This window comes from Rana temporaria, chromosome 3 (genome assembly GCF_905171775.1).
Source record: "Rana temporaria chromosome 3, aRanTem1.1, whole genome shotgun sequence".
Classification (NCBI taxonomy): Eukaryota; Metazoa; Chordata; class Amphibia; order Anura; family Ranidae; genus Rana; species Rana temporaria.
In genome coordinates this window covers 468,945,721-468,970,701 of record NC_053491.1, presented here as the reverse complement: position 1 = coordinate 468,970,701, position 24,981 = coordinate 468,945,721, and the positions used below count along the sequence as shown (strand labels likewise).

The following is a 24,981-nucleotide window of genomic DNA, read 5'->3' as shown; positions in this document are numbered from 1 at the left end:
GCTGTAATTGACTGCAAAGGATTTGCAACCAAGTATTAAAAAGTGAAAGTTTGATTTATGATTGTTAATCTGTCCCATTACTTTTGGTCCAATAAAAAGTGTGAGGCACATATACAAATTGTTGTAATTCCTACAACGTTCACCTGATTTGGACGTACATGCCCTCAAATTAAAGCTGAAAGTCTGCTTTTAAAGCACATCTTGTTTGTTTAATTTCATATCCATTGTGGTGGTGTATAGAGCCAAAAAGATTTGAATTGTGTTAATGTCCCAATATTTATGGACCTGACTGTATATGAAGATATTTGATGCATACGGCTTCCTGTTTTGTTTTTTTTGTAACTTTGTAACCATTTAAAATGTTCAAGTTTTAGTTTTCTTTTCAGTAGCAGGACAAATGATAACCTGTACCCAGGTGACATGTCAAATCGGCAGCCATTGCCAGCAATAGCACCGTCTGAATCAGTGCAATGCTGACTTTGCGGCACCGCACCAATTCCCAAAAGTGGTTTCTGCATTACTTTTGGCGACTTTGGGTGCAATTTCAATAGACAGATGTCTCTGAAATCTCCCATGAAGTTGGACTGACATGCAGGAATGAAATCGTGCGTGCATGCGTGTCTCCGCCTTACGCGCGTTTCGTCATTACGTCTTCAGAGGCGGTAACACGCATAGCGTGCCTACATCCTAATAAAGGAGCGTCACCACGAACCGCCCGCCCACATGCCTGGAAATTGCCAATCAGTACACAGGGAAATACTATGATAACAACCCGCTAGAGAAGCTCAAAGCAAATGGTACGGTACCCTTGGGAATAAACGCTAAGGTTGCGTGGTAACGCTCTAAACATAAATCCTATGGTTTCAATATAAAAGGAAATGAAGGATGAATATAAATGCTTGGCTCAAATCAAAACCAATATATACATGTATACACATATGGCAAGGCGGCCATAGACACATTTCTATACATCAATTACCCATTGACTATAGAAACATGTAAAGCTACATAATTAACAGAGCCTCTTAATGGGAATCTAAATTAAAATATAAAAATTGTATATATAGTGATACTATGGTGAATAAGTATAGCTACTAAGTCCCATATGGTAGTCAGTGAGGTTCACATGTATCTGTACCCTGTTGGGCCCCGATTTTCTGGCAGGTCACACAGAAAAAAGTGTTTTTTGTAAATATGGTGTAGCGCTCACCCCCGAAGGAGCCGCTGGTTGATTTTGTGATCGGCCTACTAAGTTACCCTGGCGGTGTCTAGGGGTGTAGTTGTGAGAACAGCGATAGAGAGCGAAGGTCCAGACAGCCAATAGAAGGGTTTTCATTGCTTTATTGTCCAGGCCAAACACGGCCAACATCAACATGAATTGGGAAGGTCAAGGTTGATGAAGGAAAGAGAAGAGACCATTGCGGTATCAGGCCTGGATATTAAATGGAGCAGTCAATCAATACTGCTCTGTATAGTACCAATTTTTGTGACTCGTCGCCACTCTACTTGGAGTGGGTAAAGTGCCTCCGGACAGACCCCTATAATAGGCCTGGCAGCCGAAGCGTCACTCTGAACTAGCTGGGAGGATCAGGTCTCTCTCACAGACCCGGCTCTAGGGCCTCTGCCACAGGCCAGTTTCAATAAAGGACTTAGGTGAATAAAGAGAGCGAATCCTCCCAGTTGACTTTTCCTATATAGGCCCCCGAATGACAGCAAGCATACCTGTCAGTGTTCCGGACGCCCGATCCCAGACTGGGATTCTCTCAACAGGTCATGGAACCCAGCGAAACACTGGGGTCCCTTTTCTCCTCAGGGTGAGGTTCGATTGCAGCTTGCAGTTTGCAGCTTTGGCCAGGTGGGCCACGCTGGCGGGGTCCATGGATGCGCTCACCCTGAAGGTGGATACCGCACCTGGAACGGGGACCCCGCGAAGATTTCTCAACACATGACCCCTGTCACAGATATACTCTCCCCCAGCATGCCCCGGGAGGGAAAAACTCCTCTAATTGGCTGCTGGGGAAAACTTGCTCTGCCAGAACCCCTCTGGCGCCAACTTCCGGCAAGGGGTGGTATTGCACCCCTTGACGACAGACTGACCCAGTGGACATTCCTGGAATGACAGAAGTCCCAAATTTAGACAAACCACGAATGGGAGCAAGGTAACTCTCCCATTCCCACTAACTTTAGCGTAGTGCCCATGCTGAAAGCAAGGGGGCGCTACAATGGCATGAACCAACAAACGTGCATCCACGAACCAGACATAGGTAAGGGTGTATGTGAGTTAAAGCGGATGTGCCATGGGAACAAAATATTAAAAGTCAGCAGCTACAAATACTGCAGCTGCTGACTTTTAATATTAGGACACTTACCTGTCCTGGAGTCCAGCGCCGATCGCAGCAGAGCACGAGCGATCGCTCGTCACTCTGCTGCTCCCCCCGCCATCCACGCTCAGGGAACCAGGAAGTGAAGCGCTGCGGCTTCACTGCCCGGTTCCCTACGGCGCATGCGCGAGTCGCGCTGCGCCCGCCGATTGGCTCACACGCTGTGTGCTGGGAGCCGAGTGTTCCCAGCACACAACGGGCGACAGACGGGATGTGACGGAATGCCCGTCTTTCGCCCGTATCGTGTGGCCGGAAGTGGGTGCAAATACCTGTCTTTAGACAGGTGTCTGCACCCCCCTCCCCCCTGAAAGGTGTCAAATGTGACACCGGAGGGGGGGAGGGTTCCGATCAGCGGGACTCCACTTTAGGGTGGAGGACCGCTTTAAGTGATTTCCTACTACTAGAACATGAAATAAAAAATATTAAATATATATACAGACAAACTCAGCTATTACCTAATAAAAGCAGAAATTGCTAAATTCCCTCTTATAATCCTTCAGAGCCCATGTTATGCTTAATATACTAAAAAAACAAACAGGTGACATGGGGGGATTTCCTCAGAGATAAGGCAGTAATTGCACCACACATAGGATGGAATTATGAATAGAGATTTGGGCTAACCAGATGAAATAAAAAAGGAAAAAATAAAAAAATATATTAAAAAATGTTTTCTATATATTTTCTAATGCATCTACATGTGGACAAAGGGGGAGTTAAGTGGACCCTCCACACAAGAAAAAGGGGGATGTAATAGCCTACCCTCAAGATAGTCGGTAAGGCCATACCTAGGTGATTAATCACAAATTGGTGGGTGGTCCACCCAAATTTTTTTATTTTTTTTGTCTGATATCTTATATGAAGGTATTTGATGCATCCAGCTTCCTGTCTTTAAAAAAGCAAGAAAAATAATAACCTGATTGCAGCCAACACTTTATTTGGCACGTTTTGTATAGTAAAAAAAGGGATAGATTCTCCGTCAGGCTTTTACCATTTACGGTACTTTTTTTAAATTTTTTCTTGCTTTTTAAAAGACAGGAAGCTGCATGCAAAATAAATAAATTAGTTAATTAAAAAAATTATATGAGAGAGAGATCATTTTTTTTAATTAACTAATTTATTTATTTATTTTGCATGTGGCTTCCTGTCTTTTAAAAAGCAAGAAAAATGATAACCTGACTGCAGCCAACACTTTATTTGGCACATATTGCAAAGTATAAAAAGGTATAGATTCTCCGTCAGGCTTTTACTATTTGCTTTTTTATTTTTTCATATATATATATATATATATATATATATATATATATATATATATATATATATATATATATATATATATATATATAATTTTTCTAATTAACTAATTTATTTATTTATTTTGCATGCGGCTTCCTGTCTTTTAAAAAGCAAGAAAAATGATAACCTGACTGCAGCCAACACTGTATTTGGCACGTTATTATTAGTTAACGTATTTATTTATTTATTTTGTCAGATATATTATTTAAAGGTATTTGATGCATGTGGCTTCCTGTGTTTTATTATAAAGCTGTGGTTTAGTAGTTTAGTAGTATTGGGTGTGCACCAAGCGTGTTCACTTCCTGTCTAGGTGACACCCTGCATAACATGGTGTCACCAGGAAAGTAAATGAGAGGATACCTTCCTAAGAGCAATAAAACTCCCAGGGCTAGATTCACGTAGCTGCGCCCATTGGTACGGTGGCGCAGCGTATCGTATATTTACGCTGCGCCGCCGTAAGTTTGAGAGGCAAGTGCTGTATTCACAAAGAACTTGCCTCCTAACTTACGGCGGCGTAGCGTAAATGGGGCCGGCGCGAGCGCGCGTAATTCAAATGATGACGAGGGGGCGTGTTTTATTTAAAATAATGGTGACCCCGCGTATTTTACGCATGCGCCGTTTGTGAAAGAATCCCAGTGCGCATGCTCAAAATTCCGACGCAAATCGTCATTGCTTTCGACGTGAACGTAAATTACGTCCAGCCCTATTCTTGAACGACTTACGCAAACAACGTAAACAATTCAAATTTCGAAGTGGGAACCACGTCCATACTTAACATTGGCCGCGCCACCTAATAGCAGGAGCAACCTTACGTCGAAAAAGTCTAACGTAAACAAAGTAAATAAATTGCGCCGGCCGTACATACGTTTGTGAATCGGCGTATCTAGATCATTAGCATATTCTACGCCGAAAACAACGGAAGCGCCCCTAGCGGCCAGCGTAAGATTGCACACAATTATACGCCGCCGTATTCAAGTTACGTCGGCGGAGGAAGCCTATTTTTTGAACGCTTCTGCCTTTGAGAATCGGCGTACAGATACGACGGCACAGATTTGAATTTACGGCGGCGTATCTGGAGATACGCCGCCGTATCTGCTACATGAATCTACCCCCCAGAGTGGATTGAACCCTTCCCCACTCAAGACATAGAACTAAAGAAGGTTAACCGCAGAAAAAAAAATCAAGTCCTCACTTTTTCTTTTCTTTTTTGCCTAAAACAGAAATAAAAAAGGTTTGCATGGAGTGTATGTAGCTGCATTGGTCATATATGATAAAATACAACATGCAAAGGGATGGGTTTTATAATACATCGGGTTAGTTTGGAACAACAAGTTCAGGAAACAAACCTGGGACTGTCCCTGGAAACAGAGGTGCCCCCTGAGTACACTTGCATAGGGTTTAATGTGCTTTTATGAAATATCGTTGCTGCTGTGATCTTTACATAAGAGCCTGCGCACAGATACATCCTATCACTGTACATTGTGTATCACCTATCCCTGGCTATAAGGTGTGTAGGCAGATCACTGCAGGGTGAGGAGGAGAGGGAGGAGGGGAATGCCTCCACACCTTCACTGTTCCCTGTATACCAGACAGTGCAGCAGGGCAAACATAACACACATCTCTCTGTCTACCTGGATGCCAGCAGTTGCACACAGGCTCCAAAAATACTTACTAGCACACTTACTCCAAAGTTACCGGCAGGAGATCAAAAAGGCTTTCAATTGTTGGGACTTCTGATCATTAAAGGAACCCGTACAGATCAGCAGACCACCGGTTCTGTGGTCATCAAAAGACCAAAAGAGGAAAACAGCCATCAAGTTTAGAAAAGCTGGTGGAGACGATAACTTGACGGTAGACAGGTGGTTCAGAATTACAGTACAGGGGTCATTGTCAGAAAGGTGACAGCGAACCGTATTAGATAACCTCTGAGTAGAGGTTTGCAAAACAAACCTGGAAATACAGTGGGAAAAATCAACAGTAAGGACAAATTGGTTACCAACAGTGAAGAGTTGACAGAAACCAGGACAAAAAAACACAGGAAAAAGACGTTTTGTAAAACTGAAGAAGTACGAAAAGTTGGAGTCGTGTGTTGCTCTTCCAACCACCTTTGAAAATGTCAATGCTCGTGGAGACAACGGGATTCTTTTTCGGTGTCACGGGCTCTATTATGTTGGGCATCACACTCTTTAACGCCAACTGGAGGGAGTCTACAGTGGATGGAAACGTGATCACCACCTCCACTTTGTTCGAGAACCTGTGGATGAGCTGTGCCACCGATTCCACCGGAGTGTACAACTGCCGAGATTTCCCGTCCTTGTTGGCGCTTTCAGGTAAGAAGGGTCTTCTACGTGAGGTGGAAGGATGGTAGTGGTGGCAGAAGTCTATTATGGGTCTAAAGCGGCCATTCTCAACTAGGGTTCTATTGAACCCTAGTATTCCTCCAGAGGTTGCGAGGGCTTACTTAAGCTGTGCCACAAAATCCAATGGGGTGTATAACTGCTGAGACTTCCCATCCTTGTTGGTGCTTTCAGGTAAGAAGGGTCTTCTACGGGGAGGGGGGAGGATGGTAGTGGTGGCAGAAGTCTATTATGGGTCTAAAGCAGTTTTTCCCAACCAGGGTTCCATTAAACCCTAGGGTTCCTCCAGAGGTTGTGAGGGCTTACTTAAGCTGTGCCACAAAATCCAATGGGGTGTATAACTGCTGAGACTTTCCATCCTTGTTGGTGCTTTCAGGTAAGAAGGGTCTTCTACGGGGAGGGGGGAGGATGGTAGTGGTGGCAGAAGTCTATTATGGGTCTAAAGCAGTTTTTCCCAACCAGGGTTCCATTAAACCCTAGGGTTCCTCCAGAGGTTGCGAGGGCTTACTTAAGCTGTGCCACAAAATCCAATGGGGTGTACAACTGCTGAGACTTTCCATCCTTGTTGGTTCTTTCAGGTAAGAAGGGTCTTCTACAGGGAGGGGGGAGGATGGTAGTGGTGGCAGAAGTCTATTATGGGTCTAAAGCAGTTTTTCCCAACCAGGGTTCCATTAAACCCTAGGGTTCCTCCAGAGGTTGCGAGGGCTTACTTAAGCTGTGCCACAAAATCCAATGGGGTGTATAACTGCTGAGACTTCCCATCCTTGTTGGTGCTTTCAGGTAAGAAGGGTCTTCTACTGTAAGGTGGTAGTGGTGGCAGAAGTCTATTATAGGTCTAAAGAAGCATTTCCCAACCAGGGTTCCATTGAAGCCTAGGGTTCCTCCAGAGGTTGCGAGGGCTTACTTGAGCGTACATACTTTCGGAGCCAGGTACATGATCTTTTTAGCTGTCAGTAGGAGAAGGCTTTCTTCCCACTGACCCTCAATGAATTGTTTTTTTGTATGGGGTTCCCTGAAACTTGAAAATTATTTCAAGGGTTCCAAAAGTTGAGGCTGATCTAGATCAATGTTTTTCCACTAAGTTCCGCTTGCAGGGCTATTTCTGCTGGCTAAAAATAATTATTAACACAAATCATAAACTTTTGAAAGTTGCTTGTATTCTTAAACACAATTGTCACAACTTTCAATTCTATCTTAATGAAAATACTTTTTTCAGTTTGGAGAAAACATTTGTGGCTTAAAAATAAAGGGTCGGTGCCCTACCACTGTTCTGTGTAGATACCAGGTGGATGAGACACTTAATTGTTAGAATTCTTGTGGTGTCTCTGCCCACTGGGTGCCTTCTATGCCCGTTATGAGTGTGAATTATCCGCACGCTGGTTTTTATTTTATATTATGGGGATTGCAGCAGAAGGAGTGAGACTCAGTGAGGAGAGAGCAAGACGAGAGATGACCTTGTTTCTAGAGTTAGTAGTTTCTAGAGGGAAAAAAAGGACCTCTTTCCTGCTCCAAATAAAAAGTGCTGTTGAACAGATCCAAATCTATACATACTAGCTCACACAGTCTATGGCTAGCAGCAGTCTATGGTTTGGTCACAAGGTACATGGCTAATAATTTATGGTTGGGTCACAAGGTCTATGGCTACCAATCTATGATTGGGTCACAAGGTCTATGGCTACCAATCTATAAATAAGTCACACAGTCTATGGCTACCAATCTGTGGTTGGGTCACAAGGTCTATGGTTTCCAATCTATGACTAGATCACACAGTCTGTGGCTACCAATCTGTGGTTGGGTCACACAGTCTATAGCTACCAATCTGTTGTTGGGTCACATAGTCCATGACTACCAATCTATGGCTAGATCACATTGTCTATAGCTACCAGTCTATAAATAAGTCACACAGTCTATGGCTACCAATCTGTGGTTGGGTCACTAGGTCTATGGCTTCCAATCTATGACTAGGTCACACAGTCTGTGGCTACCAATCTGTGGTTGGGTCACTAGGTCTATGGCTTCCAATCTATGACTAGGTCACACAGTCTATGGCTACCAATCTGTGGTTGGGTCACAAGGTCTATGACTTCCAATCTATGACTAGTTCACACAGTCTATGGCTACCAATCTGTGGTTGGGTCACACAGTCTATAGCTACCAATCTGTTGTTGGGTAACATAGTCTATGACTACCAATCTATGGCTAGATCACATTGTCTATAGCTACCGATCCATGGCTAGGTCACACAGTCTATGACTACCAGTCTATGGCTAGGCTTCACAGTAAATAACTAACAATCTATAGCTAGGTAACACAGCCTATGGCTTCCATTCTATGGCTAGGTCACACGGTCTATGTCTACCACTCTATGGCTAGGTTGCACAGTCAACGACTACCAATCTATAGTTAGTTCACACAGTCTATGGCTTCCATTCTATGGCTAGGTCACACAATCTTTGGCTTCTATGGCTGGGTCACATGGTCTATGACTACCAATCTTTAGCTAGGTCACACAGTCTATGGCTTCCATCCTATGGCTAGGTCACACGGTCTATGGCTTCCATCCTATGGCTAGGTCACACGGTCTATGGCTTTCATTCTTTGCCTAGGTCACAGTCTGTGGATTCCAATCTATAGTAAGGTTATGCAGTCTATGGCTAGGTGACACATTCTATGGCCAATCTATGGATAGGTCACATGGACTATGGCTATCAATCGGGGGTTGAACACGCGGATTGTGGCTACCAAACACTGGCTACCAATCTATGGCTAGCAATCTGTGGCTTGGTCTAAAGCCCCGTACACACGTCCGAGGAACTCAACGTGCCAAACACATCGAGTTCCTCGTCGAGTTCAGTGTGGAAGCCGCCGAGGATCTCGGCGGGCCGACTTTCCTCATTGAACAACGAGGAAATAGAGAACATGTTCTCTTTTCGGCTCGACGAGTTCCTTGTCGGCTTCCTCGCTGAAAAGTGTACACACTCCAGCTCCGATCGAGTTTCTGGCTGAATTCTGCCGAGAAACTTGGTCGTGTGTACGGGGCCTTACAGTCTTTGCCCTCTAATCTCGGGAATGTCAGGCAATCTATGGCTAAGTGACACATTCTATGGCTACCAATCTATGGATAGGTCACATTGGCTGTATATAGGTCACATGGGCTATGGCTACCAATCTATGGATAGGTCACATTGGCTGTAGATAGGTCACATGGGCTATGGCTACCAATCTATGGGTAGATCACACAGTCTTTGGCTACCAAACTGTAGCTAGGTCACATTGTCTATGCCTACTAATCTATGGCTAGGGGGTCACAGTATATGGCTTTCATTCTATGGTTAGGGGACACATTTTATGGCTACCAATCTATGGAATGGTCACATGAGCTATGGCTACCAATCATTTTTTTGCAGATAATTGTTTTCAATTGGCAATGAGATAAGAGGGACTGGCCCTATCTGAGTGCCCTGTCAGCTCCAGGTAGTTCACAGGGAGGACAGCAACTCTCAGGGTTCAGGTGCAAAGATAAGGATGAGCAATACAATAAATCCTAAGTAATCTTGCTCAGATATACTAATTTAAAGGAAACCCGTTCTGAGAAAGTATGGATTTCCTTTGCCCTTGCTGAACTCAACTAAAAAAATACCAGTTGCCTGACTGTCATTCTTCTCCAATAACTTCAGTCCTTTAAAAGTCATTGACCCCCCAGCAAGCAATCAGTAAAGGAGTGTTTGTTCTGGGTGTGTGAGTATTGAAGCTGGTGGTGACCAGGCAATCAGCATTTTCAGAAGAATGACAGCCGCTCTGTGCTCTTCTAAATATTACGTTTCCTGCCTAAGTGCAGCTGTGACTGGTTCTCTTTAAGCCTGCTGACCAGCGAGTCCCTTTTTACATGCTTGCTGGTCTTCATCTGTGAGATGATTTCAATGTACAGTCGCTAGGTTTACCCCTAGGCACCTGCGATCTGTCATGTGTTCTCAGTCACACTTCACCAAGCTGGGAGAGCATTCATTTGTATTTCAACTGTGAACTAGCAGCGCGCCCCTGTGCCCGCTCCGACTCCTGTGACTAAACTGTCACTGACAGCTCCTGGTCTCGAATTCCGATCACGTGATCGCCACAAGAGGCTGTGTAATGTAAAGGGGTCCAGAGGTGTAGGGTGCTGTGTAATGTAAAGGGGTGCAGAGGGCTGTGTAATGTAAAGGGGTCCAGTGGTGCAGGGGGCTATGTGATGTAAAGGGGTCCAGTGGTGCAGGGGCTAATTGATGTAAAGGGGTCCAGTGGTGCAGGGGGCTATGTGATGTAAAGTGGTGCAGGGGCTATGTGATGTAAAGGGGTCCAGTGGTGCAGGGGGCTATGTGATGTAAAGGGGTCCAGTGGTGCAGGGGCTATGTGATGTAAAGGGGTCCAGTGGTGCAGGGGGCTATGTGATGTAAAGTGGTGCAGGGGCTATGTGATGTAAAGGGGTCCAGTGGTGCAGGGGCTATGTGATGTAAAGGGGTCCAGTGGTGCAGGGGGCTATGTGATGTAAAGTGGTGCAGGGGCTATGTGATGTAAAGGGGTCCAGTGGTGCAGGGGGCTATGTGATGTAAAGGGGTCCAGTGGTGCAGGGGCTATGTGATGTAAAGGGGTCCAGTGGTGCAGGGCGCTGTGTAATGTAAAGGGGTCCAGAGGTGTAGGGTGCTGTGTAATGTAAAGGGGTGCAGAGGGCTATGTGATGTAAAGGGGTCCAGTGGTGCAGGGGGCCACTTGACTGGACTTGCCCCCCAGGCCTTAGGCTGCCAGCCCTCCCCTGCACAAGAGCAAATCACATTGCTCACTGGAAGTTTTGTTGGCGATCCAATTGTTCTGATCTGACAAGTGTCATGCATCTGTGTCAGCTGAGCACAAAAAGAGATCCTGTGTTACAATATACTGCTTTATAATACATAAAAAAAATGAAAAGCCAATAAAAAATATTGAAAAAAAAAACTGTTATATGGAAAATAACCCCCAAAAAATTATATTTTTTGTTTACATTCTTGTCAGCTTACAATAAAAAGATGAGCAGGCAATATTAATAGCAGCTCGTGGCCCCCCCAGCCAGCCGCCCCCCCAGTCAACCAAATAATCCCCCACCCCCCATCGCTCGTTCCCGCTTCTCCCCGTCGTTCGATCGCTTGCCCATCGCCCACCAGGCCCCCCACCAGCCCCGCACTTACCCCATTCAGGTCACGGCTTCCCCCCTGCGTATCCTCCCGAGTCCTGGAGGTCGCTTCTCCTCCCGGCCAACCATTACTTAGCACTCGCAGCCAATCGAGTCTTAGGTCTCCCGTCGAAATCGGGTCTCAGGACCCGCTTCCTGATTGGCTGGGAGAAGAAACAGGAACACAAAAGCGAATATTAATTCACTAATGTCACACAACTGCGTGGGCTCGGGGCGCAGTGCTTTGTGCCCCGAGCCCACCCTTTTTTAAGCCAATTAGAGCCTCAGGTTCTAATCATGTGCTTCAAATGAAAAAAAAAAAACATTGGAATCAATGTGTCCGGTGCCCTGCATGTAGATTAGGTGCCGGGCACATGGATTAACCACTTAAGGACCGCCTAACGCCGATATACGTCAGCAGAATGGCACGACTGGGCACAATCACGTACCTGTACGTGATTGTTAAAGCCCAGCCGTGGGTCGTGACCCGGTCCGAAGCTCCGTGACCGCGGCCGCGGGTTTTGCGGAACCGATCGCCGCTGGAGTCCCGCGATCGGTCCCCGGAGCTGAAGAACTGGGAGAGGTGTATGTAAACACAGCTTCCCCATTCTTCACTGTGGCGCCGTCATCGATCGTGTGTTCCCTAATATAGGGAACCACAATCAATGACATCAGACCTACAGCCACACCCCCCTACAGTTAGAAACACAGATGAGGTCACACTTAACCCCTTCAGCGCCCCCTTGTGGTTAACTCCCAAACTGCAATTGTCATTTTCACAGTAAACAATGCATTTTTTGCTGTGAAAATGCCAATGGTCCCAAAAATGTGTCAAAATTGTCCGAAGTGTCCGCCATAATGTCGCAGTCATGGAAAAAATCGCTGATCGCCGCCATTAGTAGTAAAAAATAAATAATTAATAAAAATGCAATAAAACTATACCCTATTTTGTAAACGCTATAAATTTTGCGCAAACCAATCGATAAATGCTTATTGCGATTTTTTCTACCAAAAATATGTAGAAGAATACGTATCGGCCTAAACTGAGGAAAAAAAACTTGTTTATATATATTTTTGGGGGATATTTATTATAGCAAAAAGTAAAAAATATTGTTTTTTTTTTCAAAATTGTCGCTCTATTTTTGTTTACAGCGCAAAAAATAAAAACCGCAGAGGTGATCAAATACCACCAAAAGAAAGCTCTATTTGTGGGAAAAAAAGGACGCCAATTTTGTTCGGGAGCCACGTCGCACGACCAAGCAATTGTCAGTTAAAGCGACGCAGTGCCGAATCGCAATAAGGGGCCTGGGGCCAGATTCACAGAGGAAATACGCCGGAGTATCTACTGATACTCTGGCGTATTTTCAAATTTGCCGCGTCATATCTTAATTTGTAATTTACAAAAAAGATACGACGGCTTTTGGCTAAGATCCGACAGGCGTACGGCTTCGTACGCCTTCGGATCCTAGGTGTAATTTTCCGGCGGCCGCTGGGTGGAGTTTGCGTCGTTTTCCAGCGTCGGGTATGCAAATTAGCTGATTACGGCGATCCACGAAAATACGCGCGTTCGTGGCAATCTCTTACGTCGTCGCTAGTCGGTTTTTCCCATCGCAAACTTAGGCCTGCTTTTTCATGGCTTACATTTACATAGAACAGCCATGTTAAAGTATGGCCGTCGTTCCCGTGTCGAATTTCAAATTTTTTTTTTTTGCGTAAGACGTCCGGGAATGCGAAACGACGTAACGCACGTCACCGTTCAAAAAATACGTCGGGGCGCCGTAATTTCGCGCAAAGCACGTTGGGAAATTTCCTAATGGAGCATGAGCAGAACGTTCGGCGTGGGAACGCGCCTAATTTAAATGGTACACGCCCCATTTGAATTAGGCGGGCTTGCGCCGGACGGCTTTACGTTACACCGCCGCAAGTTTACACGCAAGTGCTTGGTGAATCAGGCACTTGCGCTGAAAACTTGCGGCGGTGTAACGTAAAGACGATACGTTACGCCGCCGCAAAGGTATGTGAATCTGGCCCCTGGTCCTGTGGTTAAGGGGGTGGTTAAGGGGGTGGTTAAGGGGGTGGCGCCCCTGCACCCCTGCGCCCTGCATGAGCGTCCACCACTGGTGCTATATAAGCATCTGTAATAAAAATATGATAAATAAAATAATTTGCCTTCTGATCTCCTGTTTTAATCCCTTGAATGTCGCACTACTGACAACAACTGCGTGCATAGCGTGTGCTTGTGGGACTGTTGCAGCGTGGCCCCGTTCACTTGAGTGGGTCAATTTCTGCAGGCAGGTAGTGCTCGCCCAATGAGACAAGGTAATGTACAGTTACATGTAAACAACCATGGACAGCTGCAGCACCGGTCATCCTACCTTTGATCTGCATAGGCTTCCTGGCCACGGCCGATCCCCACCACTTATTTACGCTGATTCTGCGTCGCTAATCAGGCTTGTCAATGAGACCCAACAAGTTACAAAATTGTGTACTTTTTCCTGTAATGACTCATTTTTTGAGAACAAGGATAGCATTTTCCAGTCCTTGAATCGTGTTCTAGTCTCAGATACATTGTAGTGAATGGGCAGCTGTCCCTAAAAATGATTCATTGTAACAAACCGGAATAACGACACGAGAAGCGGAGATCTTTCAGGGTTTACGTCCTTGTGTGTATCACTCTTCAAGGATTTATTTTTTTGTGCCAGATGTTGCAACAACAAGTCTGCGCGCCTGATCGGGAGACAGTAGGGCATTGTGGAACTGTGAGAGTCCTTATCTGTCAGCGGTCCTGACGGTGTGCTAAGACCCGGGAGTGACCTGCTTCTCACCTAGGCTTTGTATCAAGGAAGAAGGTGGGCCAGTCTAGGGTCACCACGAGTGGCTGGCACCCCGGAGTCCTGGAACTCACAAAAACTCATGCAAACCTTGGCTGTGAGGGGACATTAGAGTGTAAGCTCCTATGGTGCAGAGACTGATGTGACTGGCTTAGTGTTCACTGTACAGCACTGCGGTATATGTCAGAGCTATATAATAATAATGATTGTGTTCGACTGTTGTGGGGACATGAGAATAAGGTGACTATTTGTCCCCGTTTCCTAGGAACCCGGGTAATGATGATAGTCTTTGCTTACTATGGGGGCCCTTCTTGCCTTGCGTGCCAATTACCAGCCATCATGTTACACGCTGGCATGACTGACATGTATAGAATTCTTTGACCCTTGCACTCTGCACTACTTACTCTTCATCCATGAACTCTGCATTGCCTATTCCTGACCCCTGAAGTCTCTGCTTTATATAATTCTGATCCCAAACCCTGTACATTACTTACTCCTGACCTCTGAACTCTACATTACTTACTCCTGACCTCTGAACTCTACAATACTTACTCCTGACCCCTGAACTCTACATTACTTACCCCTGACCTCTGAACTCTACATTACTTACTACTGACCCCTGAACTCTGCATTACTTACTCCTGACCCCTGAACTCTACATTACTTACCCCTGACCTCTGAACTCTACATTAATTACTCCTGACCTCTGAACTCTACATTACTTACTCCTGACCTCTGAACTCTACATTACTTACTCCTGACCCCTGAACTCTACATTACTTACTCCTGACCTCTGAACTCTACATTTCTTACTCATGACCCCTGAACTCTGCATTACTTACTCCTGACCTCTGAACTCTGCATTACTTACTCCTGACCTCTGAACTCTGCATTACCATATCCTGATCCCTGAACCCTGCATTACCACATCCTGATCCCTGAACTCTGCATTACCATATCCTGATCCCTGAACTCTGCATTACCATATCCTGATCCCTGAACTCTGCATTACCATATCCTGATCCCTGAACTCTGCATTACCATATCCTGATCCCTGAACTCTGCATTACCATATCCTGATCCCTGAACTCTGCATTACCATATCCTGATCCCTGAACCCTGCATTACCATATCCTGATCCCTGAACTCTGCATTAGCATATATGGATCCCTGAAACCTGCATTACCACATCTTGATCCCTGAACCCTGCATTACCATATCGTGATCCCTGAACTCTGCATTACCACATCCTGAACCCTGAAGTCTGCATTACTATATCCTGATCCCTGAAATCTGCATTGCCATATCCTGATCCCTGAACCCTGCATTACCACATCCTGATCCCTGAAATCTGCATTGCCATATCTTGATCCCTGAACCCTGCATGAACTTTATCTTGACCTATAAACTCTGCATTACTTTATTCCGAACCCTAAACTCTGCATTACCTAATCCTGATGCCAAATTCTGCAGTACATATTACTGACCCCTGAAATTTGCATTGCTTACAGCTAACCCATTATCTCTGCATTAACTAACCCTGACCCCTGTACTCTGCATTACTTCATTTTGGCCCATGAATGCTGCATTGCTTAATCCTGACCACTAAACTATGCATTACCTAATCCCGACCCCCGAACTCTGAAAAGCTTAATCCTGACTCTCGAACTCTGCTTTACCTAATCTTGACCCCTGAACTCTGCATTAAATAATTCTGACATAATGGTTATCCCTGAAATCTGCATTACTTATTTTAAATTCTGCTATACTTATTACAGACCCATGAATTCTGCCTTACTTAATCCTCACCTCTGAACTCTACATTACCTAATCCTCACCTCTGAACTCTGCATTACCTAATCCTCACCTCTGAACTCTACATTACCTAATCCTCACCTCTGAACTCTGCATTACCTAATCCTCACCTCTGAACTCTACATTACCTAATCCTCACCTCTGAACTCTACATTACCTAATCCTCACCTCTGAACTCTGCATTACCTAATCCTCACCTCTGAACTCTACATTACCTAATCCTCACCTCTGAACTCTGCATTACCTAATCCTCACCTCTGAACTCTGCATTACCTAATCCTCACCCCTGAACTCTGCATTACCTAATCCTCACCTCTGAACTCTACATTACCTAATCCTCACCCCTGAACTTTGCATTACCTAATCCTCACCTCTGAACTCTACATTACCTAATCCTCACCTCTAAACTCTGCATTACCTAATCCTCACCTCTGAACTCTGCATTACCTAATCCTCACCTCTGAACTCTACATTACCTAATCCTCACCTCTGAACTCTACATTACCTAATCCTCACCTCTTAACTCTGCATTACCTAATCCTCACCTCTTAACTCTGCATTACCTAATCCTCACCTCTGAACTCTGCATTACCTAATCCTCACCTCTGAACTTTGCATTACCTAATCCTCACCTCTGAACTCTACATTACCTAATCCTCACCTCTAAACTATGCATTACCTAATCCTCACCTCTGAACTCTGCATTACCTAATCCTCACCCCTGAACTCTACATTACCTAATCCTCACCTCTGAACTCTACATTACCTAATCCTCACCTCTGAACTCTACATTACCTAATCCTCACCCCTGAACTTTGCATTACCTAATCCTCACCTCTGAACTCTACATTACCTAATCCTCACCTCTGAACTCTACATTACCTAATCCTCACCTCTGAACTTTGCATTACCTAATCCTCACCTCTGAACTCTACATTACCTAATCCTCACCTCTAAACTATGCATTACCTAATCCTCACCTCTGAACTCTGCATTACCTAATCCTCACCCCTGAACTCTACATTACCTAATCCTCACCTCTGAACTCTACATTACCTAATCCTCACCTCTGAACTCTACATTACCTAATCCTCACCCCTGAACTTTGCATTACCTAATCCTCACCTCTGAACTCTACATTACCTAATCCTCACCTCTGAACTCTACATTACCTAATCCTCACCTCTGAACTCTGCATTACCTAATCCTCACCTCTGAACTCTGCATTACCTAATCCTCACCTCTGAACTCTGCATTACCTAATCCTCACCTCTGAACTCTACATTACCTAATCCTCACCCCTGAACTCTGCATTACCTAATCCTCACCTCTGAACTCTGCATTACCTAATCCTCACCTCTGAACTCTACATTACCTAATCCTCACCTCTGAACTCTACATTACCTAATCCTCACCTCTGAACTCTGCATTACCTAATCCTCACCTCTGAACTCTGCATTACCTAATCCTCACCTCTGAACTCTACATTACCTAATTCTCACCTCTGAACTCTACATTACCTAATCCTCACCCCTGAACTCTGCATTACCTAATCCTCACCTCTGAACTCTACATTACCTAATCCTCACCTCTGAACTCTGCATTACCTAATCCTCACCCCTGAACTCTGCATTACCTAATCCTCACCTCTGAACTCTGCATTACCTAATCCTCACCTCTGAACTCTGCATTACCTAATTCTCACCTCTGAACTCTACATTACCTAATCCTCACCTCTGAACTCTACATTACCTAATCCTCACCTCTGAACTTTGCATTACCTAATCCTCACCTCTGAACTCTACATTACCTAATCCTCACTCCTGAACTCTACATTACCTAATCCTCACCTCTGAACTCTACATTACCTAATCCTCACCTCTGAACTCTACATTACCTAATCCTCACCCCTGAACTCTACATTACCTAATCCTCACCCCTGAACTCTGCATTACCTAATCCTCACCTCTGAACTCTACATTACCTAATCCTCACCTCTGAACTTTGCATTACCTAATCCTCACCTCTGAACTCTACATTACCTAATCCTCACCTCTGAACTCTACATTACCTAATCCTCACCTCTGAACTCTGCATTACCTAATCCTCACCTCTGAACTCTACATTACCTAATCCTCACCCCTGAACTCTACATTACCTAATCCTCACCTCTGAACTCTACATTACCTAATCCTCACCTCTGAACTCTGCATTACCTAATCCTCACCTCTGAACTCTGCATTACCTAATCCTCACCTCTGAACTCTGCATTACCTAATCCTCACCTCTGAACTCTACATTACCTAATCCTCACCTCTGAACTCTACATTACCTAATCCTCACCTCTGAACTCTACATTACCTAATCCTCACCTCTGAACTCTACATTACCTAATCCTCACCCCTGAACTTTGCATTACCTAATCCTCACCCCTGAACTCTACATTACCTAATCCTCACCTCTGAACTCTACATTACCTAATCCTCACCTCTGAACTCTACATTACCTAATCCTCACTCCTGAACTCTACATTACCTAATCCTCACCTCTGAACTCTACATTACCTAATCCTCACCTCTGAACTCTACATTACCTAATCCTCACCCCTGAACTCTACATTACCTAATCCTCACCTCTGAACTCTACATTACCTAATCCTCACCTCTGAACTTTGCATTACCTAATCCTCACCTCTGAACTCTACATTACCTAATCCTCACCTCTGAACTCTGCATTACTTACCTGAATTTTGCCCTATTTACAACTGACCCCAGAACTCTGCATTATATACTCTTGACGTCTAAACTCGGCATAACTTTATCCTGAACTCTGCATTAACCTCCCTGGCGGTATGAATATTTCAGAAAAAAGGTGCTGAAAGCGGTACCATTATTTGCAAGGAAATTTGGAGTTTTATACTGTAGGCCTGTAATTCTTAGGAATAACTGACTTAAATCTGACCAAACAAGAGTCTAGTAGGCATCCCGGGTATGATATTTTTTTAAAAACAAAATTATAAATTATAATATAATAAATAATTATATAAAGTAATAATATAATTATAATAAAAATTATTCAATAATGTAATCAACTCAAAATCACTGAAATTTGCTCAGTTGCAGAATTGTCGCTGTCATTACTTTTATTTTTTATGACGAATTTCCCCACAAATCGCTATCGCTCAATTCTGCAAGCGATTATAATTTATTATCGCAGTTTTCTAGCTGCTCTAAAACTATTTTTGACATAAAGGGACACTTTTGGTTGCTATGGACAATCTACAGTTTTTAGGCAGAAAAAACTGTTTTTATTACATAAAAGTACATGTAGGACACTGGGCAGACCACTAGGGACAAGGGGGATGTGTATTTTTTACATACAGTACTGTAATCTATAAGATTACAGTATACTGTGTGTATTGTGTTTGTTTACTTTTTTGAATTTGGCGCCGATCTCCCCCCCCCCCCCGTGCGTCGTAACATCGCAGGGAACGGAGATCGGCGGCACAGGAGGACACTGTGTGAATCGAGCGCGGTCCCGCTCGCTCACACAGCACGGTGGCATCGCTGGATCCAGGGACAAAGTAAGTAACTTTGTCTCTGACTGCAGCGAGGCAAGCCGGAGTCTGGCTCGGGGATACCACTTTTGGTATAAAAAGCTCACCCCGAGCCAGACTCGGGAATACCGCCAGGGGGGTTAAACTCCTGAACCCTGAATTTTGCTGCATTACTTGCTCATGACCCCTGCACTCTGCATTACATACTACTGGCCTCTGACTTTTGTGTTACATACTACTGACCTCTGACTTTTGTGTTACATACTACTGACCTCTGACTTTTGTGTTACATACTACTGACCTCTGACTTTTGTGTTACATACTACTGACCTCTGAGCTTTGTGTTACATACTACTGACCTCTGACTTTTGTGTTTCATACTACTGACCTCTGAGCTTTGTGTTACATACTACTGACCTCTGACTTTTGTGTTACATACTACTGACCTCTGAGCTTTGTGTTACATACTACTGACCTCTGACTTTTGTGTTTCATACTACTGACCTCTGAGCTTTGTGTTACATACTACTGACCTCTGACTTTTGTGTTACATACTACTGACCTCTGACTTTTGTGTTGCATACTACTGACCCCTGCACTCTGCATTACATACTATTGATCTCTGACTTTTGTGTTACATACTACTGACCTCTCAGCTTTGTGTTACATACTACTGACCTCTAGGCATGTGCAAAAGGGAAAAATTTGTTTAGTTTTGTTTCGTTTTAATTCGTTATTTAATTAATTTTGTTAAATTAGATTTGTTACATGTGTTAAATTCGTTTTCGGAATTCGTTCGTTTTCGACCGAATTTCGAAAAATCCGGACGAATTCGAAAATATTTCGACCGGATTCGATAAAATTTCAATCGGATTCGAAAACAAATTCTATTCGAATCGAATTCGAAAAACAATTCGATTCGAAAACAAATTCGAATGAAAATTGAAAGCAAATTTGAATCAAAATATAAAAAATATAAATCGATTTCTAAAAAAGAATACAATAAAATAGAATATAAAATAATAAAACAATAGAATGAAAATCAAAGAATAGTAAAGAACAGAATGGAATTTAATAGAATGTAATCAAATACAATAGAATATGACCTGGCTTCTTCTATCTATCTTCTATCTATCTTCCATTTTCTGAAATTCGAAATTCATATAGAATGAACTCAAATTCGAATAGAAAAATATTAGAAGAGTAGAATAATAAAATATATATATATATATATATATATATATATATATATATATATATATATATATATATATATATATATATATTTTTATTCTTTTTTTTAATCCAACAAAATTTTATTTAGTTTAGTTTACAGAGGTACAAGGTATACAAAGTCCCCTTAACAGTGCGGGGAAAATAAAGATCTGCAGCGAGACAGCCACATATTCAGAATACATCTATGAACAGGAGGTAAACCCCCCCCCCCCCCCAAGCAAGTCAAACATTTCCCTCCCGACAATTGGCTCAATGCCCACCTCACCCAATATTAATGCCCAGAAGCCTGTCCATCACCAGGTCCACAGGGGCCAGACCCGGCACATCCAGCCACTTTGCCCATAACTTCTCAAATTTTTGGGCATTACCCCTGTGTTGATATATCACCTTCTCCATCCTCAGCACTGTCCCAATGTTATTGATCCATTCAGCCAGCGTCGGAGGAGCCTCGGCCTTCCAGTGAACCATAATGAGCTTCCTGGCTTGGAATAAGACCCTTTGCACCGCCTCCCTGTCCATCTCCTCCCATTCATATTCCTCCAGAGCCCCCAAGAGACAAGCCCTCGGGTCCTGCGGAAGAGACACTCCAAATGCTGAGTTGATGGTACTCACGACTCCCGCCCAATATGTGTGGAGTTTTGGGCATCTCCACAGCATATGTATCAGGTCTCCATGGTCTCTCTTGCACCTGGTGCAGGTAGGGTCGAGCTGTGGGTTCATTCTATGGAGTCTGTGTGGGGTATAATATATTCGTAACAAAATGTACAGTTGCGTGAGCCTCTGTGAGACATTCAGTGAGCACTTGCCTACTGCCTGAAAAATTTCCTCCCATTGTTCCCCGTCCAAGTCCCCTGCATCAGCTTCCCACCTTTCCCGTATCTTCAGGGGATGCTGCTTCATCACATACTGCAACAGGATGGCATAGCATTGGGAGATAAAGCCCTTAGACGTCCCAGCCTCCCCCAGAAGATCAAAAGCAGGGGTCGGCGACAGGCCCCACTCAGAGGAGCGACCCTGTGCCGCCACTGCGTGTCTCAACTGTATGTATGAGAAGTACATGGACTGTGGCAGGCCAAACGCCTCCCGCAAGTCCGGAAACGTGCGAAGTACCCCGTTTCGGAATATTTGGGTAAGGTGTGTAATCCCATAGTGTTTCCACCTGGCACCGGACTGTAGTTTAGCCAGTTCAGTGTACGTGTCGTTTAGCCATATGGGACTGTACTTCGTGTAACCCTCTGCGCCTTGGACATATTTAACCTTATTCCATACCTTCTGAATCAGACTAAATGTGGGGAGCTTCTTGTGCGGTCTAGCAAATGCCTGCGCCTCCAACGCCTCAGGGATCGGACCTCCGCCCACGGTGTGCTCCATAAGCCTCTGAGCCGAGGACCGCACCGTCGGCCGAAACATGCCAACCAGCTGCTGCATCTGAGCCGCCAAATAGTATAGCCAGGGGTTTGGCAGCGCCAATCCCCCGCTATCTTTAGGTCTCTGCAGGTGTTCCAACTTAATCCTAGGGTTCTTATCCTTCCAGATAAGTCCCCGAAAAATACTGTTCACGGTGTGAAAGACTTTCAGGGGGATGACCATGGGGGTGTTGTGTAGAAAGTACAGCAGTTGCGGCATGAGTATCATCTTGATTAGATTCACCCTCCCAGCAACCGACAGAAGCAGGGCCTTCCAAGTTTTAACCTTATCCCTAAACCTCAACAACAGGGGGGAAATATTTAGATGTATGAAATCTCGTGGCCGGGCCGTTACCTGTACCCCTAGATATTTAAAGGATGAAGTAATGGATAAGGGGCAAACAGCGTTAATTACTTGTGTGTCATCACCATCCAACAGAAGCAGTGCTGACTTTGTCCAGTTTATGAGCAAGCCAGAGAATTTTCCAAACTCTGTGATTGCCATCATAGCCTCTCTAAGGGAGGAATCCGTGTCTCCCAGCAGCAGAAGCGTATCATCAGCATACAACATCACCTTTTCCTGCATGTCGCCATAGCAAAAACCGGTGATGCGGGGGTTAGCCCTGATACTCATGGCCAGCGGCTCAATAGCCAGGGCAAAGAGGAGGGGGGACAGGGGGCAACCCTGCCGAGTCCCCCTCCTCAGTGCAAAGCCCGCCGACAACGAGCCAAATGTCCGTATCGCTGCCTGCGGCTGGCTGTACAGCAGCCGCACCCAGGAAATGTAGATAGGGCCAAATCCGAATTTCCGCAAAACGGTCCAAAGATAATTCCAATCGATACTATCGAAGGCTTTTGTTGCGTCTAAGGATAGTAGAGCCCTACTGCCCATGTTGTCTGCCCGCGCTTGTATATTAAGGAACAACCTTCTCAAATTAACCGCCGTTGATTTGTTAGGCATGAACCCAGCTTGGTCTCCATGTACTATGGAAGTCACCACCCCATTTAGCCGGATGGCGAGCACCTTGGCCAGGATCTTAACGTCACTCTGTAATAAGGAAATGGGACGGTAGGCCCCCGGGTCCACGGGGTCCTTGCCTGGCTTAAGTAACAGTACTATATTTGCTTTGGACATGGAAGGGGGCAAAGTCCCTCCCTCCCTGGCGCTGTTAAAAACCTGCAAAAGCTGTGGCAGCAACACCCCCGAATACTGTTTGTATACCTCCATGGGCAGCCCATCCTCCCCCGGGGCTTTACAATTAGGGAAGGCACTGACTGCCTCTTGCAGTTCCTCAACAGTAACTGGTTTCTCCAGCGAAATACGCTGATTATCTGACAGTCCCGGGAAGGTCAATTGGTTCAAATATAGCTCCAGATCCTCCTGGGTGTATGCCGCGCCGGAACTGTACAGGGCTTCATAGAAACCCGCCAGTTCCTGCATAATCTGGTCTGGCTGAGAGACTACCCCTCCTGACCTAGCTCTAATAGCCCCTATCTCAGGTGACCGTTGATGAGAGTTCGCAATCCGTGCCAGTATACGGCCGGTTTTCTCACCCTCCTCAAAAAACGCCTGTTTGGCAAAGAATCTCTTCTTTTCTGCTGACGAGGAGAGCAACTGCTGGTAGGCGGACTGAGCCGCCTGCCAGGACTCCCTGGCCGAATCAGAAGGATCTGTAATGTAAGCCCGCTCCATTTCCTGGACCCTGTTCTCCACTTCTATCAGTAATGCAGCAGAGGCCCTCTTCACCCCAGTCACTTCCCGTATGAGGAGGCCTCTAAGATAAGCCTTAAAGGCATCCCACTGTAGCACATTTCGTTCCACCCCCTCCTCCGCAACAAAATACCTCCGTATACTGTCCTCTATTTCGGTGTGGGATCTAATCAATTTCAACCAAAATGCATTCAGCTTCCATGGTGCCTTAACCAGGTTCCCCTGCGGTGCCACGCAGAGTTGCACCACCAGGGCCGAGTGATCCGACACACTACGGGGCCTATGCGACAGGTCTGCTATCAGTGGAAGCATGCTTGCGTTACCCACCCCCAGATCTATCCTGGACAGGCAGCCATGCGTCTTCGAGAAGCACGTGAACTGCCTGCCCCCTGGATTACGGTGCCTCCAGATATCAGTCCAGCCCACCTCTTGCAACAACCGCGCCAGGGGAGTACTCCTAGCGAGGGCAGAGGGTCTAGGGCACGGATGTCTATCCGCCACCTGGTCCAGACAGCAATTAAAGTCGCCGATCACGAGCAACGGAACCTCCGGCCTACCCCCTAAAAAGGAAAGGAGGAGCCTGAGCACCGCTGCCGTGAACGGCGGGGGGATGTAAACACACGCCAATACACAAATCAATGTACCAATTTTGCAATGGATGAATACATAGCGACCTTCAGAGTCTACCGCACTGTCAAATTCCTGGAAATCCAGGGCATTGTGCACTAGTACACTCACCCCCCTAGAGAAGGAGGTGTGTGTAGAGTGATATGCCTTGCCCGCCCACACATATTTCAAAAAGCCCACAGTATCCGCAGTCAGGTGTGTTTCCTGAAAACATATCACCCCAGGCAGAAATTTCTTTAAACACATAAATATCATCGTGCGTTTCAATGGAGAAAGCATACCCCTCACGTTCCATGACACAATAGGTACCTTAGCCATGGGTGTCTTCCTTTAACATCAGAAAGCAATATACTTGTGGGCAAAAATGCACAGTCTGACCCCACCGTCGGGAAAACGGGCCACCCCCCAGTTCTGTCCTCTCCTGCACAGTATCTTGCGTAAGGGCCAACGGCCCAAGTCTGTTAAGATGTACCTCTGTCTTCATATGGTAGCTAGAAAAACAAAAGTTAGCATAACTTGCGGACCAAACGGGTCCCGAAACATCAGTGTCCACCAACAGGGCGGCTCCAGCACTTTGTGCGACTAAACG

General features: G+C 45.2%; 1 protein-coding gene across 3 annotated transcripts in view; it reads left to right on the top strand.

The window, feature by feature from the left end:
• The window catches only part of CLDN15 (claudin 15), a 163,775-nt gene that overhangs the window by 63,715 nt on the left and 75,079 nt on the right, over positions 1-24,981 (top strand). The window contains exon 1 of one of the 3 annotated variants that reach the window (XM_040346925.1): positions 5,711-6,004. The exons of the other annotated variants lie outside the window; for them this stretch is intronic. Coding sequence (XP_040202859.1) covers positions 5,788-6,004 — 217 coding nt within the window. The 5' untranslated portion in view covers positions 5,711-5,787. Of the gene's footprint in view, positions 1-5,710; positions 6,005-24,981 lie in introns of those variants that run through there. 3 annotated transcript variants of the gene reach the window in all.